The sequence below is a fragment of the Schistocerca nitens genome, chromosome 2 (assembly GCF_023898315.1).
Source record: "Schistocerca nitens isolate TAMUIC-IGC-003100 chromosome 2, iqSchNite1.1, whole genome shotgun sequence".
Taxonomy (NCBI): domain Eukaryota; kingdom Metazoa; phylum Arthropoda; class Insecta; order Orthoptera; family Acrididae; genus Schistocerca; species Schistocerca nitens.
Window position 1 is genome coordinate 1,075,958,231 of NC_064615.1, and position 23,023 is coordinate 1,075,981,253.

Genomic DNA, 23,023 nt, shown 5'->3' on the forward strand with positions numbered 1-23,023 from the left:
AATTACAGTTTTTGGAAACACTTCCGATGTCGGTAAAGTCTTTCACTTGAAAACTGTGGGGATAATTTATGTCCATCTGCTGTGCAAGCAAGCATGACAGACATCTGCTGTTTTTCACCCCCTGATGTAAGAACACTTATGTCTGTCTTTCCTTTGGCATCAACTGTATAATTTGTCGGCATGTCAAAATATACAGGAGTTTGGTCAGCATTTCATATCTGACCAAGAAGGTATTGCTTTTCTGTGCGCCGCCTAATTATGAATCGCTGAAATTGCACAAGTTTTTCTTCATAATTTTTTAGCAGCTTCTGTGTAACTGATGTTTGCCTCCGAAGTGAAAAACACCAGCACTTCATAAACGGATCAATCCACCTGTGATTTGCCTTAAAATTTTTGATTTTTTGCTCTCTAGCCATCTCATGTGCCTTAATTTTTAAAATTTCGGCATTCACAGGCATGAATTTCTGGCGATGTTCCTTAACAAATTCATTTACAATCACTTCTAGTGCATGATATCGGCCACACTTTGGCCCACTAAATGCTTTCCTGCTACTAGAACATTCAAATAATTTGTCTCTCTGCAGTCGCCATCGCCTGATGTTGTTCTCATCAATCAAAAGAAATAACTCCCCTCTTGAATTTGGCACTATAATGAAAGCACTTCATTATGGTTCACTAACACCAACAAGCACTTCACAAAATTCCACGAAGCTATAGGTGCGCTACATGAAATCTTAATTAGCCCCAGCGTATCAACTCGTGCAACAATCCTAAAGTCTTGTGCATTGTTGGTATTTTTGTGTTAAGAAATTTATTTTTGTTGCTATGAATATTTGAAAGGCTGCTACATTCGAAGATAAACAATACGGAATTTCTATTTGCTTTGTTGGGTAATGTATGAAAATGCAGTGGTCAAAACTTGGGGCGGAGAACAAACCTCTTCTTCTACCTTTTTTTAAAATTTATTTACTGACGCAGAGGTTTTTGCTCCAGTATTTACCTTTGTGCCTGCAAAGCGTGCCTGTGTAGCACTACATATATTAGACGGCAGAAGTTAGTTGTGGCGGCACCTACCAACATTTTTCAGAACTTCCGCTTACTTTCCACTTGATTATAAGCCACAGGGGGTTTTTTGGATTACAAAAACTGGAAAAAAAGTGCAGCTTAGATTCGAGTAAATATGGTAAGCATCCTCGGGAGATCATCAGTTGTCTTCAGTAGCAGTTCAATTCATTTCAATTTATTGCTCTTAACACACAATTTTACATGCATGTGCATTTTCAACTAAGTATAAAGTTTTTACTATTACAATTTTTTTAGTTTTCATTATTTCTTATTACATTGTAATTCATGATACATTCAAGTTATAACGGCATTTTTGGATAAGCCACTGCTTGACTCAGTTTTTTAAAAGTATCCCCCCCCCCCCCTGTCAATATCTTAACTACATTTGGTAACAAGTTATTAAAAACAGCTCCTTTGACATAAGGGCTTTTCGCTGTTAAAGTAAATCTTCTGTTAACCATATGAGAATCTTTTCTATGCCTTGTTAAATAGTTTTGAAGATCCATGTTTGTTTTTCTGATCTTAGTGTCTTCCTTACTAGCACTATAGTTTCTAGTACATACATGCCATAAACTGTGAGAATATTGTGTCTAATGAATATGGGTTTTCAAGAAGTTCCTGATTTTATTTTTGCTGTGTTCCTCAAGGATCGCTTCTGCAATATGAAAACCCTTTTCATATTAGCTGGCATGTCCCACCCCACAGTAAGACAAGAAAGGATACACTAATTCATAATATACAATCCTTAGGGTTTCAAAATTAAGATATGGTGATAATCTCCTTAATACATATAGACTGGGTGTTATTTTTGTTACAGACATAATCAGCTTGCTGCTTCCATGAAAGTTAATCATCTATGCATAAACCAAAGAATTTACAATCTGTACAGGTTTTTGGTAGGACTTCATCAATCACAGTATTTTGTCTGTTTGGACCATTTGGTTTAAAATGAATAATATTAGTTTTTTTTTATGTTTACTTTTAGGTTCTCTCTTTCAAAATGAACTCTTACCTTTTCAATAAAGTTACGTATCTCTTCAACTAGGCTGGGCTCATTGTCTGCATAGCAGACACCAGATGTATTGTCTGCATACATAGTGATCAATTGTATATTGTCAAGAGAACTTGGGAAATCATTTACATAGCGTAGGACTGGACCTAAATCGGAGCCCTGAAGAACACCAAAATGTACATTTATTATACTTGATCTTCTCTTCTCCAGTATTTCTCCATCAGAGTACATAATTCCGTGCCCTGTTTTCTAGCCTTTAAATATGTTTCTACCAGTTGCATAAGTTTTCCAGTGACACCACTCTTCACAATTTTTGATAAGTGCACATCATGACGTACTTTATCAAAAGCCCTTGAGAGGTCCAGGAGTACTCCTGCTGCTTGGGATTTTTCATTTATTTTTTCAAGTACATGATAGACAAATTTTACTGCTGCTGATATGGTACTTCGACCTCTTCTGAAACCATGCTTGAAGGCACTTAATATTTCAGCCTCATTGTAATGTTCCAAGATTTTTTTAATATTATTTTCTCTATCAGTTTGCTGGAAGTTGAGTTAGGGCAATGGGTCTGTAGTTCTGTACATGCTTTATTTCCCCCTTTTTGTGTATTGGTTTCACTACAGACGTTTTAACTTGTCAGGGAACACACTGTCTTCGAGAACACAGTTTATTAGATGAACTAGTGGTTTCATTAGTTCATGTTTGCATTTCTTCAATAGATATGGAGAAATTTCATCTAATCCTGTTGATTGTATGTTTCTGAAGTTACCAATAAGCTGCAGAGTGTCATATGTGCTTACTGTGGGTAGTGTACTGCAGTTCTGTTTGTTTCAGGACTCATATGATTGCTGTATATCCTGTTTCATAGAGACATCATTTTCAACAGTATCTATGAAGTAATTATTAAAAATATTTCGTACTAGAACAGGATCTGAGATATCTTCATTATTACTTTTAGTTTCTGTTTCACTGTTTCTGATTTTATTTACAATTGACCAGCAAGTCTTTGAAATGCTATGTGAACCTTGTATCTGTTGGCTGATTCTTCCTCGTTTTAATCTCCTGACTACTTTACAGTATTTATATTTGTACTGTTTGTAGAGTTCTTTGTGTAACTCTGAGTTAGTCAGTCTCTGTAAGCTATACAAGTTTTCCAATTTTTCTTTCAGGTTTTTTGTTTTAAAATCTAATGGCACAGGTTTTGATTTTGAAGGTTGATTTTTCTGGATACTCACTTTTTTTTTAATGGCATGGCTCTATTTAAGTGCTCAGTCATAATTTCTATGAACATGTTCTATTTATTGTTGACCCCCAATGGCAGTCATAACTGATTCCCATGATTCCTGGCCTAAACTATGTCTTAGTGTAGCAATGTTGTTTGCAGATTATATTCACCTGTGCTCATACGTTTTTCTTCATTTGAATTTGGTATTACATTTTAGCACTAGTGCTTGGCCTAAATGATCTGAGAGGTAACCATTTATTATGTCTGTTGAGATGATGTGGTCATAATTTGTGGTAACATGATCAATTGAACTACTATGTGTGTTAGCTGTTATGATTGGTACTAGTCCAAGAAGATCTTTAGCTCCATAACACAGGATACAATCTGTAAAATGTTCGCTTTCCTGACCATCACGTTAAGTGTTGTTGTTCAAATCTCCCAGTGTGACAAGATTTACACTTCCACAGCATGACATTAATTTATTTAAAACTCCATCAAATGATTTCAGAAAAGTATCATAGTTTCCACAGGGGGTCTATATACACCTGTGACATAGAAATGAACACTGCAAAATGTGATTTTAAGAATTGCAATTTTGAAATCTTTGTCAACACAGAAATTGTTCCCCTATATCACTTTTTCTGTGGTGGTTACGAACTTACATTTCCTTGAGTAGATGGCAACACCACCACCTTTATTGTGTGTTCTGCAGTAGAACACAGCTATGTTGTAGCCTTCTAATTTGCAATATTGAATGTTGTCCAATGGTTTCTGGTGTATTGTAACTATTAATAGATGTCAAGATAGTCCTGTAATAATGTTTCAAAAGCATCTATTTTGTTTTCTAAACCGTGAACATTATAATGCAAAAGTGATAAATTATTCTTGTGTAGACTGATGTCTGTCTGAGGCACATATGAAACACATACACCTGCATCTGGTGTTGCACTGGTGGAGGGTCTTTAAAAAAACATCGCTCTTGTCCTGCTGATGTATTATTTTACTGACCTGGCATTTCGTGTTTGATTCTCCCAAGTATTCGTTATTTTTGCCCTTGAGAGGGATGGCCTCTGCAGCACAACATTGCACATTCAATTTGCTGTTCACTACTTCTGGATCCGTTTTATAAGTAAGATGTTCCCTAGTCTGTTGAGATGTAAGCCATGGGATGTATGGATTCCTCTTCCTATGCAGCTTATGTCCACAAATGTAACATTTTTGAATCTCGGGCATATGTTTAGTATCTGTTTATTTGCGCTTCATACTTTTTTATTTACACACAACCAGATTGGCAAGTCATGTTGATGTGGAACAGAGAATATGATCATTTTTGAGTTTCTTAGCTCATGTAGCCTTCTTTTAAGTGAGATCTCTAGGTCTTTCATTTCATTTTTTGCTATGTCATTTGGTCCTGCTAAGTTTTCATGTCATGGTTCATAGAAATCACTGCCTGAAATTTTTGCCTGGTTTCAGTAAGCTAGTTATCTTGTGACTGCCTCTGGACTGAAATTTGGCTGCTATGTTCCATCCTCAACTGTCTGCAAATAGGTTTTTGCTGGTTGATGATAACCGTTTTAGGACTGCTGCTACTTGGATGTTGCATGGTGGCACTGTTTGTTTTGTATCTTTTGTCCCTATTAGTCGATAATCCATCTTGAGGAACACTTGATTTTGATTCACTGTTAGCAACTACAATCACGGTTGAACTTGTTTGTTTCCTGTCATTGAAAGTGACTCTGTCATTCTTTGTTTCTGATGTCCTTTTTCTTTCCATGTGGTTTGACACAGCTCGTTGAGATATCATAGTCTACAGCTGAAAACACTTCAAAAGGATTTTCGTGCACAAAGATTGTGTCATCAGTACTTTTACTGTTTACACAATCTTGCAGTTCTTGCATTCTATTTTTGTAAGTGACTTTAGTCCACTTTTTGCAATGCTTTGTGGAACTTGTTGAGTATTTGGCTCACTTTTTCCAAGCCGAAAATTAGAGATATCCACTTTCAGAGCACTGATTATAAATTGTAAGCTGGACGCACGTTCATTTAACTTCGTGATTTCTTCTTTACAATTTGCACATGCCTTCTTTTTAATGGCAAAATCAACTAAATTTTCCAGTGAGACTGAAGCACTACATCGTACTTTTTGAGTTAGTTGACTGGTCTTACAGATTTAGAGCTTTTGTGATTGGTGTTTACAGTTTAGTGGTAGGTGGCTTGATGGAATCGTTGCGTTAACCTGAACATGATTGGTAAGCTTTGAGCTCAATATGCTGGATATGCAACTTTTAATATAAAGTAAATTCTGTGATGTATTAAAATATTATTGCTGCTGTTTAATAAAATATATACATATATTCATATTTCTAATTAAAGGCAAGTGAAGAACTGGAAGATCGTGAATCACTAGCACAGATTGCTGCTTCTGGTGAAGAGACATCAATGAGTGATGGAGAAACATACATAGGTAACCAGTTGCAGTTTTTCTACAAATTTGTTATCTAACATAAACATGTGTGAAGTTGTGTATCAATAGTGTTTATCTTTTGTGCTGTTTCTTTCCATATCTTCGACATAGTTCTGAAATACATTGTGCCCATGTTCTAGCTCTTTTTTCTTTTATATTTCTTTTCTCTTTCATTCTTCTTCTTAATTTTGCTGTCATTTTCAGTAGTACAATCTTCTGATATTAATCAAGGGTGAGACCTTATTTTAAAGTCAGAACTAATTAAATTTTTTAAATGTGTTGAAAGAATACCTGAGTTGCACGTCAAGACAGTGAAACATTTTTTTTCTTAACTTTCAATGACTACAGGTACTAATGAAATTAGGAAAAACTCCAGCTAAACACTAACAGTGGAATGAATAGAAATATCCACATATCACATAGTGAAAAACTTTAATTATTGCATAGGCAGATAAACAAGACATTCAACACTGCAACTCAGCAAGAAAGTGTTTTGCTTCATAGTAGGGAAAATAGTGCATGTGTGCATGCACACTAATTAATACTGGTGGTCTTTGAGATAGAGACAAATGTGTACACTCAATTTCTTGTTTCTGTCACTCTGTTAGGCCATCTCTATATTGTGTTAGGTTGCCAGTTTCACTTTTTCCACTTTGTACATTCTGCTTATTTAATTTCTAGTACCTTGCAGTTTTACACCTCTCCTCTGTATTCAGTACTTAGTTGGTTTCTTTGGAATGCAGAAAAACTTGTCTCCTCAACCTAGTTGGATATACAGCTCATATTTTCTGTAGATTAGTCTCTACTTTTCCATGTCTCTTGTATTGTTGTCCACTAAGTGTCTATTGTTGAATGGCCAGAATAATTAAAAATAAACTGAACAATAAATATAGCAGCACCAATTATGATAAATAATAAAATATAAGGCTTCTTAATATGATGCTGAAAACTACAACTGATGACTTAATGTAATGCATTTTTCTATTATTTTTTTCTAGAGAAATATACTAAAGGAGTAAGTGCAGTGGAAAGCATCTTGACTCTAGACCGTCTGCGCCAGAATGTTGCTGTGAAAGAGCTGCTGCAAGCACAGGGTCAGACACACATGAGGAAAACAGCTAGTGTACCAAACTTCTCGCAGGTAAATTGTTATGATAAAAACCAGTGTCTTGCTGTAGAAGCCCTCCTTCATTTGTTGACTACTGTTTCATGTTTATGGACATGAAATTTTCTCAAAAGTGATGACGTGTGATAACATTTGCCACAGTTCGTAGTTTTACAAATACTGGTGGTAATACTGCTCTCTTTTACACGAGTGACATCATATAATCATTTATAATTTTACACTTCAATATATTTACATTAGCCTTTTTTCAGTATATTCACACAAATGGGTTCCTTTCACATGGAGTTGACAATGAGGGTACAGTGCATGAATTAAGATTGATGATGTATTATCTATAATGAGTTCTGAGTATAGTTCAATTATTAAAAATAAAAATTCTCTCTAACTGAATGTTTTTATTTGTAAAGAATTTTGTTTATTTTTCAAAGAGCTGGGAAGTTACCTTGAAATGAAGCAAAAAAATAAGGTTTGCATAAATGAATAATTGTAATTTTGGTACTTGAATAGTTCAAAAATTTTAAAAAAATACACTGAAATAGAATAAGGAAGTAAGACAGTGCTCCACATTTCTGACTTTTCTACAAAGGAAAAATATATTGTGATTTGTGGAGTTTCATCAGATTTCTAAGAAGTCTGGTTTGGTTGCTGCTATAATCCTCGGATACTGAATAATAGAAGGTAACATTTTATCTGTTTTGAGTAAATATTAAGAAGTAGGGGATACAATATGTAGTTTTGTGATGTAGTATCTGAGGACTTTAACACTAACCATATCAGACTGGTTAGGAATGTGAGGGAAATGCACAAATCAGAATATATTTCGTTTTTGTAGAAAAGTTACAAATTTGGTATGTTGTTTTACTTTCTTATTTTATTTCACCATATTTTTGCAATTCTTGCAGGCTTGTGTATATGTTTCAATACAGCAGATTTCTCGAAAATTTAATTTCTAGCATATAGTAAAAATATTTTGTAACTATTAATCACAGATAACTATCACTCATTGCTATACAAAAGGATTGTATTAAACTATCAGAGTACCAAAATTACAATTATTCATTTGTGCAAGTCTCATTTTTTTGCTTCATTTCAAGATAACTTTCCAGTTTTTTTTGCAAAATAAATAAAACAAAAACACACAATAGCAAAATATTTTTCTTTTGAAACATTCAGCTATCCTCTCCATTTTATCTATCTCGTAATTACAGAGATGCCATCATAAATACAAAATATTCATGAACTGTATACTTTGAAAGATAGGCGAGAACTAACTCATTTCATAACATTCATTATGGAGTACAGCTGCTGTACTGCTCCCTCTTCTTGCAGTTGCTGACAACAATCTATCAAATTGTAGTGTCTGTCACTGAAAAGCTTCGCATCAGTTGAGAAAGTCAATACCTCATTGACAGACATTGTCAGTTACACATGAAACAAGGAGAAATATGTTTGTGTGAATATGCTGAAGTAAAGCTAACATAAATACATTGAAGTATGAAGCTATAAATGCTTACCTGGGGTTACTCTGTTGGGCAAGGCAGCAATATTACAACTAATATTTCTAACCCTACAGATTGCTTAATTGAAGCTGATATGCAGAAAAACAGTGAACTCTAGTGGACAAAGTGTTAAAGTATGAGAAAAGAACCAAAAAGTTGTGACTAATTAAATGGGTGCATTAGAGCTCAATAATGCACAAATGTTTGGTTGGTTGATTTGGGGGGGACAGTGAACTCTAATGGACAAAGGATTAAAGGGTGAGAAAAGAATCAAGAAAGTTGTGACAAATCAAAAGGGTACATTAGAGCTCAAAAATGCACAAATGTTTGGTTGGTTGATTTGGGAGAGGGGACCAAATAGCTAGGTTATCGGTTCTGCATTAATTGAATGTAGTCAGAAGCCATGTGATGCTTGCTGCTAGATAAAGCCCTTCTCTAGACTTTTCCATCAATTTCTGACTTCAGCAATATATGAGTCCTGTCTGTAAAGAAAGTAACATTTTGAAAAAAAAATAAAATAAAATAAAAAAAGAGCTCATCAGACATTTTGTTAAAACCACAATTTATTTTCACAAGAAAGAACATGTATTGAACTATTTTTATACATGGTTGTCATCATTATTTAGACATTTGTCATAGCAGCAAACCAAGTTTTCTATGCCCTCTTCATAGAAAGTTGCTGCCAGTGAAGGCAGCCAGTGCTGAACACCGTTTCTTGCATTGCCATCGCTGTCAAAGCACCTTCCTCCAAAATCATGCTTAAGGTTAAAGAACAACTAGTAGTCAGAAGGTGCAAGATCGGGGTTGTAAGGTGGCTGATGTAACTGCTCCCAACCAAATTGCTGAATAAAGTTTGAATGACACCAGCAGAATTGGGACTTATGTTGTCCTAAAGCAACACAATGCCTTCAGTGAGCATTCAGTGCCATGCATCCCTGATCTCACACCTTCTGACTGCCACTTGTTCTTGAACTTCAAGCATGATTTTGGAGGGAGACACTTTGACAGCAATGACGATGCAAAAAACAATTTTCTGCCATGGCTGTCTTCAGCAGTGGCGTCTGTCTAAGAAGATGGCTTAGAAAAGTTGGTTTCCCACTATGACGGATGTCTGAACAGTGGTGGCAGGTATGCAGAAAAATAGTTTAAGAAATGCTCTTTGTTATAAAAATAAATTTCAGTTTGAAAATATGTTTTTGTGTGTGTTTTTTTGTTTTATTTTATTTTATTTTTTACAAAATGGTGCATACTTTCTGGACATGCAATGTACATCCAAGCTGTTCCTGCATGTTTCTTCACATTCTCTAATTTCCTCTTCTCACCTTCCATTGCATCATTAGTTCAGTCTTTTTTTTCTGCGATCAGGGAACTGTCTTGTCCCATCCTTTATTTATACTGCTCACCCATATTTCACTTTCATTAAAATTAAAATTATGGCTTCTGCCTCAGTCTGTTGCCTGATCAATTTGTTTGTGTCTCTGCCCTTTCCAGTAATTCCCAACACACTTAGCATGAACGGTTAACACTGCTACATAACTGAATGACATGGATTTAGTGATGTTATTGATGATTTTCTGAATGACTTATTTCCACTCTTTAAGATGAATGGGAAGCCCTTAATGAGTATTACAACTGCTACAAGAGCCTGAACACCGTAGTTTCTGGATCTCCATTATATGAAGTTCCACTTATTATTCACATTTCTATTAGAGTGGAGTGATCTTTTCTCTAGCCTATAGCAATACTCATTAGGTGTACGCCAAGTGTTTCCAGACATTCCATTTTTCCTGGGACATGTTAGGATACCTACTCCAATACCCTACTTCTTCTTGTATTTATAACTGTGCACAACCTTCAGACCCTGAGTTACATGGTAGCAATAGCAGAAACTATTGTGCTTGATATACAGGGTGTCCCAGAAGGAATGATCAATATTCAGGGATATGACAGAAATGATCATTTGAAGCAAAAATGTCTGTCAAGAGCTAAGAGTACTACTTCATCTTCAACACTGCAAAACAAATCTCTTCTACTGCAAGCTCTTTGCTCTCTGTATTTTTTGAGGAGGTAGTATAGACAAAAAAAGTCTAATAAACATGGACTCTAAAATGTGTACCTTAAGATCTATTAGCACTTGGTCAGTAGGAGAGATGTGTTTCTCAGTAGTGAAGATGAACAAGCACTCATAGCTTTTAAGATATGCACTTTAGAATACATGTTTACTGGATTTTTTTTCGTGTTCTTACTACCACCTCTCAAAACATGGAAAAGAAAGAGCTTGCAGAAGAAGAGATTTGTTTCACAGTATGAAATAGCTCATAGCTCCAAGGTATGCATTTTAGAACCCATGTATATAATGTTTTTAGTAATTTTTGCGAACATTTCTCTCTGAGAACAACAATTTTTTATTATTTTCAAATGAATGTAAACAGTCTCGACTACAAGAAACTTTTTTTTTTTTTTTTTAGATTACTGGTGTCCGTCTGTTTTAGACCATCTTCAGACCTTGTACTGAAATATGAACATATAATAGAATTAGAGGGATGCAGTAACATATAAAATATGTCATACATAACAAATAATAAAAGAAGAAATTATGCTCATGATGATAGGTTGTGACAGTGAACAGAGCAGGTGTTACGACCCCATGAATACTAACCGCTAAGGAGAGCAATGTGGCTGTTGCTTAAATATGTGATGCTCCGCCCACTGCATACCAAATTACATCAGTGATAGCCAATTAGGCATACAGGATGTAAAAAAGTTGTTTCAGTACAATATATATGGAATGATTACACTAAAGCTAATAACAAATGAAGAAATAGGTGTCTTATATTATACAAAGTAACTACTATAAACAGCATTTCATCTATCTGTGATAAAAAATATGTGTAAAAGAGATAACCAGTCATAATTGGTTGTGAGAATACTGATAGTCATCTGTGGAGATTAATCATAAACTCATAGATTGCATGGCAGCAATGATGGTAGTTAGGCAACACTAGTGGTTCCCATGGAGATAGTATGGTCATATTGATATGCGCCATCCAGCAGAAGAGGATTTCAGAGCTGCGACATTAGCTGGATGTCAAATACATAGATGCATGGAGGTGACATGTAGAAATGCATGCAAGTAATTGCATATTGCTCTTAGATCATAGTGGCAGTGAAAATACTGGTTGACCGACACCATTATTTACCATGGTAGTGGCTTGAAGGTGACGATACGCATGTTTCACAGGAGCTGATTTCAAAGTTGTGACAGCAACTAGTTGTTGCAAGCTACTGGTGATGTATCTTGTATGTTACTACATCCCTCTAATTCCGTTATATGTTCATATTTCAGTATGACATCTGAAGATTGTCTAAAACAGACCAAAACTGGCAACATCAAAACAAAACATTTCTTGCAGTTGAGACTATTTACATTCATTTTAATATATATTTTTTTGCTTCAAATGATCATTCTTGTCATATTCCTGACTATTAGCTGATCCTCCTGGGACCCACTGTATTAAATGTAGTGCAGTGTTTTGAATTCTGAACTTCAGATACCATTCAAATGATCATTCTTGTCATGTTCCTGACTATTAGCTGATCCTCCTGGGACCCACTGTATTAAATGTAGTGCAGTGTATTGAATTCTGAATTTCAGATACCATTCTAAGACAAAGTTGGTTACTTTGGTAAAGTTGAACACATGTGGCATTTACTATAACTACCTACCTTTCTTTATATATAATGTGGTCCCTGATAAACCTTTGTACTTTAGGCATCATTATACATCACAGATTTATTATTTTAAATTTTATTTTTGCTTGGTTATTGCCACCTGCCAACATGTACAAAACTATCTTCTTTATTATTGAGCTATAAGCCTTGTACATGTACAGCTGCATATCAGTGGAATTACCAAAGTTTTTTCTAGATGTAAGGTTGTCAATATTATGAAATAATTTGATACTTTTGTATGATCTAGTTAGTTCCGTCTTTTCAGATTATGCGGTTCGATAGCAGTTCCGACGTGGGTGGAGTCGCAAGGTCTGAGAGTGTTACAGACCTTAACTTGGAGCATCTGAACAATTCTATGCACAGGGAAAGCAGAGGACGCCCTTCCACATCTCCTGGTTTTGCAAAAGCCAATTCAGCAGATGGCGATATGATAACAACACCAACAAAACCATTTGGACTGGGTAAGAATTTTTCAACCAATGTGTATAAAATTAAATGTTTTAGTTATTTGCCCTCCAATATCATTTGCTAATGACAGTGCTCTTTTTTTCCTTTTGTAAAACAATCATCTTATATAGCTGTGTAGATAGCAGTGGAGCACAAAATGTTTTAATATAACAGACATTTGTTTCATTCACCGATAATGGTAAGATTACAGTTACTTCCCAAATTAGGTGTCAAATTTTTTCCAGGTATATTCAGAATCTTGCAATGTTTTCTGTTATGGCAGTTCCTAACTTAACTATTTTGCTTATATTGTGGAAGTTCTTTTGTCTGTGTAATATTTGAACTATTCAGTTGCTGAATCATATCTTCCATGATAACAAATTTTAAGAATTATTCAGAAATCAAGGCTTCAGAATTATGTCATTTGTTCCCGATTTCAATTCTATCATTCTGAAGCTGTTCCTCAGATCATAAATGGACAGAGAAAAATTGCTTATTTACACAAGTTACATCAGAAATGAAGAAAGAAAAATACAAACATATGTAAGGCAGACACCTGATTTTATAGTTAACAAAGCAGACATCATTGTGGCCAGCAACACAGGGAAAATTATCCAACCACTTAATGATTTCTTTGGATGTTTGTATTGATCAAGAGAATAATTAGGAACAGAGATAATTAATAATAAAAATAATGTGTCAGAAGTAATGCCAGATGAGCAATATGAAACCATTCGATGTGAATAAAGGATCAGAAGTTGAAGATGAGGAAGTTTGTGTGTCTTTAAGTAGGGAAAATGAAGAAAGAATATGGATTAATGTAACATATCTGAACCATTTTCCCTATTGAGATGCTATAGTATTGTTTGGCACTAGTTCAGATATACAACTACTAATAAAGGTTTGAAAGTAAACCAGAAAATCAACAATAATTAATTTAAAATAATGTATAATCTGCCCATTGAAATAGTGATATATTATCAGTATTATTCTGCTTTACCCCTCCTAAGCAAGTTAAGAAACATTTTATCAGAAACATTTCACTTTACTAGTACAGAATAATCAGTGGTGATTATATAAATTTTTTGCTGTTTCAAGTACTATAGGCTACAACAACAACAGATGCCAGTAGCAGTAACAGTCCTCCTGTATTTCAGTTTTCAATCTGAAGATCATCTACTTCAGTTGAAACCAGTCATAACAGCTAAACAAAAACAGGGTGTGGACTGTTTTGTTTATAAAATTGCTATAGAGTTGTAAGCAGTTTTGCTTCAGGATTTGATGTTTTCTATGAATTGCTAGTAGTGTTTCTTTTCCCTATTATTATGACAACTGTAGTTTTCTTTGATCATCAGTAGAGTTTAAAGTGAAAAACTTTACTGGTCATCCATTACTCAGTTATCCTGGTTTTTCAGAGCCCATATTTTTCTTGAAGTGTGAGGTTTCTGTATGCACTTAACAACAGATTCATAAAGATGGAGTTACAGGTAACCTCTTGCAAATTTTAGTGTGTCAGTATGCATTTCACACTCAGTGCTGTGTTGTGCATCCTTTTTTTTTAAAAAAAATTCCTACTTTGACAATACTATGTTCGTATGTTCACTGTTTGTATTTGTGGTATATTTCTGTGTCTTTCATGAGGATAGCAGGAAGGACAGAAGCTTTGGGAACAGAATCATCACTGAATATGCTTTACTAATAAATTAAAACATGCCTGTTACCCATTTTGTTTTAATTGTAGAAGTTACATTGATGATGAAGTCATAGTACCAGTAGTTTTAATGGTAATGACTGGATGGACAGTAAAATAAACTGTTATAATATTAAGTGTAGGTTTGGAGAGCTGTATTGAGTTTTCAAAACCAAGATTCCAGTGCATTCAATGCAGAAGGTTTACCAATCAGTGTGGGTACTAGCTTCAACTAAATAACCGTGGTCATGGACTTTTAATATGAAAACCATTTAAAAATGGAGGTTTGCTCACTTAATGGTGCGTAGATGCACGTTGGCAATTACAAGGAGAAGCAGGAAAATGGGCAAGTGGAATTGTAAACAGATTGGAGTGGAAAAAAAAGAGTTGTAACTACAGAAGATGAAGTGGAATGGACTAGACATGTAACTAAGTGAATGAATGGTGTGTGTGTGTTTTTGTGTTTTAAGACCATAATGCATGGAAAACTGTAGAGGAAGCCTCATCCAGCAGTGAATGTCTGATGGCTGAAATTGTAATGACATTAGAAAAGGAAGAACAATAGATTATAAAAGACATAATTGCAGAATGAGAGAAAGTAAGTGGAAAAGGTGGTCAAAAATTATATTTCTGTGTGAAAGGACAGTACATAGACAGTTTGAATAATCTGGTATTTTTGATATGATTTTTGTAAGGTAAAGAGATCCTGCCACAGGTGTACTATGATTAAAAACAGTCAAAATAACAGTAACAACACTAGCAGAAAGAAACACTGTACTGGTTAAGCCTCCAGTTGCTGTACATCAAACTATCTATAAAGTCTCTCCTCTAATATCCTGACCGGCATATATTGCAGTCAAAGAAACAAATTGTATAAACAGCTTATCTGTGCTTATAAGTACTTCACATGGAAGATATGTTTTCATTTGCTCTCATTTTCACCTGTGTGTGTTTTTGTGATCACAGATCCCCGTAAGTGGCAGCTTGCTTTGATTATATTTACTTATTTGTTTTTTTTTGCTGCTGTTTGGGTTGTGCTCCCTTTTACTATTTTAATGTAACTATGGCTCAGTATATCAACTCTTGCCTATGTCTGTCTCCTAGCACTGCTGTTGCTCTTGGTACAATGACAGATTTTTCACAAGTAAGATATTTATTCCACAGTTATATGCATTAGAAATTTGCACAGGTTGTTGACATAATACGTTTACTATTGTATGGGTTCCCATCTTCAATCTAATATTTTATGTAGATGTGAATATGAATTATAGCTTTAGTTTCTTTTGCACAGCTGACATCTATATTGTATTAATCTCTTCCTTTTTTGCATTCACTAACATTATAAGAAAATACTTGCACAAAAATAATTATAATAATTTGATTTTAAATGTAATTTTCCTTCTTTCTGTGTGTATTTCGTAACTTTCTTAATTCCCAAGTACTGTTAGGGAACCCAAGAATAGTGACCTAATAATGAGAAAAATAGTGGTTATTGTACTTGCCATGTCCAACAAAAATAATCATCCTGAAGGTAGGATATATTTTTAAAACCAGCTGCCAACATCTTTACTCTGACATATTGTTTCATTTTGTTCTGCAACCTAGGCTCCATCCTCTCAGGTAAAATGGAGCTTGTTCTCTGTTTTGCTATGAATTTTAAGTAGACCTTCAGCATTTGTGACATTTTACTTGCACTGAGTGTGATGTATTTTGGTCTGTGACTAGATATTGAAAACCTAATGCTACTTCTTGTTTATGAAATTGAACATTTAACATATGTTTGTTTTGGTCTAGAGATAGTGCATTTCATTGGCTTAATACCTTTGTGAAAAGAAGATGCTATATGCAGAGAGAAAAGACAATAATCTCTATATTGTATATTGTGAAATAAATGATCCACTCAGTTGGGTAATATCGTGAATGCTGTTTGTTCTAGGATAGACCAAGTAGCTTCTGTTGCTGTATTTGTAGTTTGACTAGGAATTCCTGAGACACTACTGTTTATCTTATTGCTTTATTGCATGGCATTACCTTTCCTTTTAAAATTCTGTGGGGTGTAAAATTTCCTCTGATATTTTTCATGACTATGTTTTGCAATAATTTACCAAGTTGAAAATCTGGCATTTTTGTTTTTGCTAATTTCTGCCAGGCCTTAAAAGTGCAAAAAATTTGTGTCTTTTGTGGCTTGTTGCAATATCAGCACTGTATACTGTTGTTTGTCATTTCTGATATTACAACGTAATTATTTTCTTCAATTTACTAAAAGAAAAAATATTGTGGAAGAGTGTTTTACCCATGAAACAAATATTTGCATACTGTAGATTTCATTTCACCTGTTATAGTGATTTGTTACACATAAATTCAACCCTAGTCTTCCACAGAAACTCATTCATTTTGTGAGTTTTAAGCATTGTGTTGTGTTGACTTTAGAGTAGTATCCTACTCCTGAATCCTGAAGAAATTGAGAAAATGAGTTGTGTATCATAGCAGGAATACAGCAGGAACATCAACAAATGATTTTGTGGTCATCTGTTGACATTGCACAGTGTTTTATTGCTGTTTTTGGATAGTTACTCCCATAGCCTCTGTCTGGGTTATAAGAAATCAGTGTTCATAATTACACTTAAGATCACAGAAGATGTTGTATAGTTGCATTTTGTGTAGTTTAGAACAGTGTTATTCAAACATTAATGGTCTTGCATTTGTAGATGATCTTGTCAGTAATGTTTCAGTTACTTGAGTTACACTATGATTAAAATTATTCTAGCAGCTTCGTAGTCATTTCAGCGATTTCCTTATTTTAGTTTACCATGTTATTATGGAGAGAAATCTAAGTTAAAATTCACTTTTAAAGCAGTTAGATGTACATATTACATAGAAATAGATCAATGAAAAACAAAAAAATTTGCTATATATGAATTTATAAATAATGTCTTCTTCTGGTTGAAATCGATAAAATGGTATATTTGATCTGAAGGTGCATATGAGGCTTTGCGAATGGAACAGTGAAGGAAATGGCTAGTAGTGGTACCCTCTGCCATGTGCCATACAGTGGCTTACAGAGTATGTATGTATCTGTACATATGGAAGGTAGTAAATAGCAGATAGAGGAATGGGTGGTGATGGAAGATTTTTGGAGCTAGGACACATAATGAGACAATGGAATATATTATCTTCCTTGGCATGTGGAAATCCTTAGAAGATTTTTTTGGGCATTTGTGACATGCACCCAGCACTTTATTACATAAATGGTACAGATAATTAATTAAAATTGTGTGAGGCCATTATAAGCACAACATCTGATAACAGATCATAACAGCATAGTATGGCAACTGAACATTTACAATTCTTTTGTATTGTTGAATGAAAAATGGTAAAGATTAGTGGCAGTTTAAGTTACCTTTTGATGCTGAGTTGCACAAACAAGTTAGGTAGTGTCTATTGCCTCTCCTGTGTAGGTGATTGGGGAAATTTCCACGATGGAAGAACATCATTAAAACAGATGTTACATGCTATGTACCAGATCTCCAGTCTGTAAACTTTTATTTTGTGGGGGGAAATAGGTTTACTATTATAGTAGTAAAATCTTCTGTGCCTCCATGTTTCTGACCTCTTTTCACACATTATATGCCCTTGCTTTATCTCTCGGAATGTGATCATATTTGCTGAAATAGGGGAATAAGCAAGGAGGTCCACTTAAACATTTTGCTGAATGAAGTGGTGCACTGGTAGATGAAGAAAAGTCTTCATTGTCCATACCACTGTAGCTCAACCATTTTCCACATTTTCATTTACATCTAGATTGCCTCTGTATTCCCCAAGGAATGGAGTGCGGGATGAACTATTGTTGGTAAGCCTCCATGTGAGGTGGTATTTCTTTCATGACAGATATGTAGGAGAAAGCATATTTTGGTTGCCTCTTCTAGGAATGTACACTCTAAGAATTTTAACAGTTAAGTGCATTGTGAAGCACAATGCCTGTCTTGTAGCACCTACCATTGAATCTGGGTGAGCATCTCCGTGACACTTCCATACTTACTAAATGAACGTGCAATGAAAGGTGCTGCTCTTCTTTGGATCTTCCCTGTTTAATCTATCAATTCTACTTGGTAAGAGTCCCAGACTGACAAGCAGTACTCAACTATTATTTGAATGAGACTCTTGTGAACTGTCTCCTCCATGGCTGGACTAGTTTAGCAGTCTTTTCATAATATCTATGTGTGGCTCAAAATCTCCTCTTTAGGGTGACTAGCTATCTATCCTTTTCATATTTTTGTTATTCCACCTTGGACTTTCCATTGTTTGACATATGTAATTGGTGGTTTCTCCTTACACGCTCCGACTGTTGTGACTCCTTTGCTAATAATTTGTCTGGAAATATGGTGGTATGTTTCTCCGGATTATTGATTTTGATTACTGCATTATTAGGCCTGATTTCTGTTTGAGAACTAATTTCTGTCAGAAGTACCATTTTAAGCACTATTAACATCTTCCGAGACAAATACGCTTCTCAGGTTTGCCGCTGGATCGTATTGTGTAACTCACACAATATTTCATCGATGCAACTGCTCAACATCATCAGGAGGTGGTAGCTCTGCTGTCACTGGTGCAAGGCGCAACTGATGATAATTGAGGAGCAGCATCGGAATTTATCATGCCAGGAGCAGGCAATGTGCGTGCATGGAAAGACGCACGTAGTTGGAGGAAAGCAGCGCTCCTGGTGCCCCATGCTGGGAGCCGCAGAAATTCCATCCGTGTGCGCTATGGGCAGCAACTGTGTGCCAGACGCTCCTGTGGTTAAAGTCTGAACTATATCTCAGTTGTGCGTTGCATCACTTGATGAATCAGAAGTTCTTGTTTTCCCTGTTTTTGATTTAATGGCAGCCAGTGCTGGATTTCAGGCAGCACTTAGTTGAAAACCTGCATCCCTGTTGATAAGATTGTCCGCCGTACCGATATGTATGGCCTCCTTGACAACACAGTCCCAGAAAGATGAAATTGGGGATAAAATTTCCGTCTGTTCGGAAAGCATACAATGTCCCATGACCAGGCAATGCTCCGCTACCACTGATTTATCAGGTTGCCCCAGGCACGTATGACGACGATGTTCGATGTAACATTCTTGTGCAGTTCGCCATGTCTGTCCGATATAAGATTTTCCACATTGGCATGGGATTGTATACATGCCACATTTCCTAAGGCCAAGGTCGTCTTTGAGTGAGCACAATATATTCCTTAATTTTGCTGGTGACCAAAAAGCACACTTGATGTCATGCTATTTGAGGATTCTTTCTATTCTCGAAGACATGCCACCAAAATAGGGCAAGAATGCTGTTGCAGTGGGTGCCTCTGCATCTTCGTTTGCATCCCTGCTTTGAGTTTGCTTAGAACGGAATGCATAGCAAAGCATATTGCATATTGCCTGCTTCCGGAATGATAAATTCTGCCACTGCCGCATGATTATCATCAGTCGCACCTTGCAGCAGTGACAGAAGCAGCTACCACCAACTGATGATGTCAAGCAGTTGCATCGATGAAATATTGTGCGACTTACACAATACAATATGACGGCAAACCCAAGAAGCGTATTTGCAACAGATCTGTCAGGAAAGCATGAAAAGTCACATCTTCTGAGATGATTAACAATTATTAATAATGATCATTTGTGAGTAAGCATGAAATGGTAAACCAAGAGAGAACAAGAGAAGAACAGGCAAGAAGGGGCAAAGAGAAGAAAGAATATTGAGGAAATATACTTTATTCAGCTGTTACCTCATTTATCCCTGTAGGTTTTTAGTTGTCAGTTTAAAACTGATTACTGAGTGGCACTTCTTGCAACCTTGTTTATTATGTAGATATGTAGCATCAGCATTATGTGAGGTGATGAGCTGCAGGACATTTTCTGTATGGTGCTGTATCAAACTATGTAATTGAAGAGGTACAGTGATAGTGTAACTCTCAATTATATTTTTGCTCTTGGATTTTGAATACATTAGAGCTAGTCACCATAAATAACTTGGTGTGTATACCAGTAGTTGTGAATCATGAAGTTTGAATAACACTGCTCTGATTTCAATGTTACATGTAGCTAGTTTAAAGTCACAGAGGTTCAGAATTGTTCCCGATACATATGAATGCATCTTGAATTGCATGACACCATTTTGAATTCCACATAATGATTCCTTAAAAAAAATTGTTGTCACTACAGTGATTTGCACTGAAAGATGGAAATGCATTGCATACTAAGGAAATAGTCCTGTGTTACCTTTGCAAATAATGTTACGTTCTAACAAATGAGGAAGAAAGAATGGTACATTATGAAGTTACTTTCCTTGGAATATTAAAGAAATTGGTAGATTGTGGTAACTGCCTGCAGTGTATATGTCAGTTTCACTTTTTTTATAAGCTCGTTATACAATCTCTCTATGGCCCAGAAGAGGGTCTCACTTCCTTTATATAGTTTATGATTTCTACAGGAGAGTTACCTATTATATGTTTGCTATGAAATTAATTATATTAAAGACTGGTAGGGCTCTGTTGAAAGAATCCCTAACAGAGTACACAACCCCACTTTAGGCCAGGGACAAGGTGGCAAAGTCTATGTTGAAATCATTTTGTATAAATCACAGTTCCTCTAAAACTTATTATTATTAAGGAACACCGTTAACAAATAAGCGCAGCTGGAAGTGAGTGCAATAGACTTCTGTGAAATGTGCAGTTACCTACTTTATAAAATATTCTTACTGCTATTACTAAATTATTACCAAATAAATACTTTATTCCCTTTAGCTGTATTGCATCCAAAGGGAATTCTATAAAGCAAAAGGCAGTAAAAATTAGCAAAATAAGCTGGCAACATTGTCTTCATATCAGTAGCATGTAAGATAACTGAAAAATGCAGAACATTGCAAATTGAGCTTCTTGATTAGTTTATTTGCGTGTTGACCCTATTTTAGGTGGTTTTCCAGCAGGATACTAAAGGATTTTACATGTAGTGTTTAATTTACTTTATGGCCATTAATATCTATTTCCAAAGCAACCAGAAATGCCAAGAGTAACTGTAACAGTGTTGACAAAAACACAGATACCTGGGTAGCCCTTCATCTGTGGCTGAAGGGAAGACAGAAGAAAGGAACATAGAAAATGGCAGTATTGTTTGTATAGAATGTGTCAAATCTATCATAGTAGATATTTTTACCACATGTGGAGAACACAGAGTGACTTTCCTTAAATAAGTTGGGTGTGTAGCTTTACAATTTCAAGGAAAGTAACAGCCTTAAATTGTAAACAAATGGCAAATAGTGTTTGTATAACTGTTTTGGGATATCAATATATCTTATGTCAGTGTCTGTACATGCTGATTCTCATTCATACGCGAGTCCCAGAATTATATTTATTTTCTAGAAAAGCTAAAGAATCTTTATGTGGAATGTTATTCACTGTTGACAGAAATGATTGCAATAAGAATTTTAAAACTAAACAAACAAAATTAAGTTTATGTGATCCGGATACGTAAGGTAGTAAAATTATATGTTCGTGATATGAACCGTGTAGAATCCTTTCGAATAAATATTATAAATGCATGGCATCCAATTTTGTTTTCTGTTGGAAATTGATTCCACATAATCTTAAATGTTAGTACAGAATTGATGTTTTGTCCTTGTGTATCAAGTTGAAGATAGATGTTTGTCATTTTTTTCTTCCAGTCTCTCTGACTTTAAACAGAGGCTGAAAAATTGTAACTTGTATCTTTTAACAGTTATTTGTGTGTCTTGAATTTTTATTTTGTCAGATATCTGCTGAAAGGAATGCTTTATCAGTTCATTGTTTGAAATATTGAAGAATATCTCATGAAATCAGAAAATTTAGAGATTTAACTAATGGTTATGAAGGATTACCTAATTTTATGCAGTTTCTTAATATTGCTCAACACAAAAATTAGGATGTAACTGTTGATTTCATGGATTTTTGCTTTTTCAGTGCAAGCATAAGTATCTATTCAGCTTCTTTTCAGCAATCACCTCAGTTAAATGTCAATATAAATGCAGCATTTACAGTAATAGTAACTTTTTATTGTACAACAGTGGATATGTTAGACATGTTAAATGTTGCACTATTCATTGTTATCTATTTTCTTAAGATATCTTTAGAAAAACAAAATAAAATATTTTCTGAAATGGAGTATCTTTGTAAATTTCTAGCTTAGTTGAGAATGAGTTGCTATGATTATTGAAGATTTTGATTATTGAAGAGTCACTCATAGTTATTTTATTCAGTCACCACTCTTTATGAGATAATTATCAATACCAACAGGTTTAGTTGCCATATGGCGAAAATATGTAACCAAATGTTTTGGTCTTTGTGAAGCAGTCCCCATTATTATTATTTTCATTAACACAGAGCTCTCTCTCTCTCTCTCTCCCTCCTCTGCTTTTAATACTCAGTCCATAAATAAATATTTATTGGTAAATTAATTTTCTCTTTTATCCCTGTTGTAATATAACTGATTTACTCTAGGAAATTGTCTGTTTTTCTGAACTTAATTAACACATCCGTATCTTAATACAAAACTGTTGAATAATGCATGGATCATTTATTGTATGGTTTTTATACATATCATGCTCTTCTTATTCTTCATCCATTGCTATTGATGACATGCCAAACATTAGGGTTTTGTCTGCCCACACGCCTATCTTTAAAAATAAATTCTTACAGATACTGAACAAATCTCAGACATGATAACAAGATTTTTAAAAAAAATAA

At 34.9% G+C, this 23,023-nt stretch overlaps 1 protein-coding gene across 1 annotated transcript in view; it reads left to right on the forward strand.

The window, feature by feature from the left end:
• LOC126237473 (kinesin-like protein KIF13A) overlaps nucleotides 1–23,023 on the forward strand; it is a 218,073-nt gene that overhangs the window by 134,985 nt on the left and 60,065 nt on the right. The window contains exons 24-26 of the mRNA XM_049947615.1: nucleotides 5,676–5,766; nucleotides 6,765–6,907; nucleotides 12,389–12,584. Coding sequence (XP_049803572.1) covers nucleotides 5,676–5,766; nucleotides 6,765–6,907; nucleotides 12,389–12,584 — 430 coding nt within the window. The remainder of the gene's footprint in view (nucleotides 1–5,675; nucleotides 5,767–6,764; nucleotides 6,908–12,388; nucleotides 12,585–23,023) is intronic.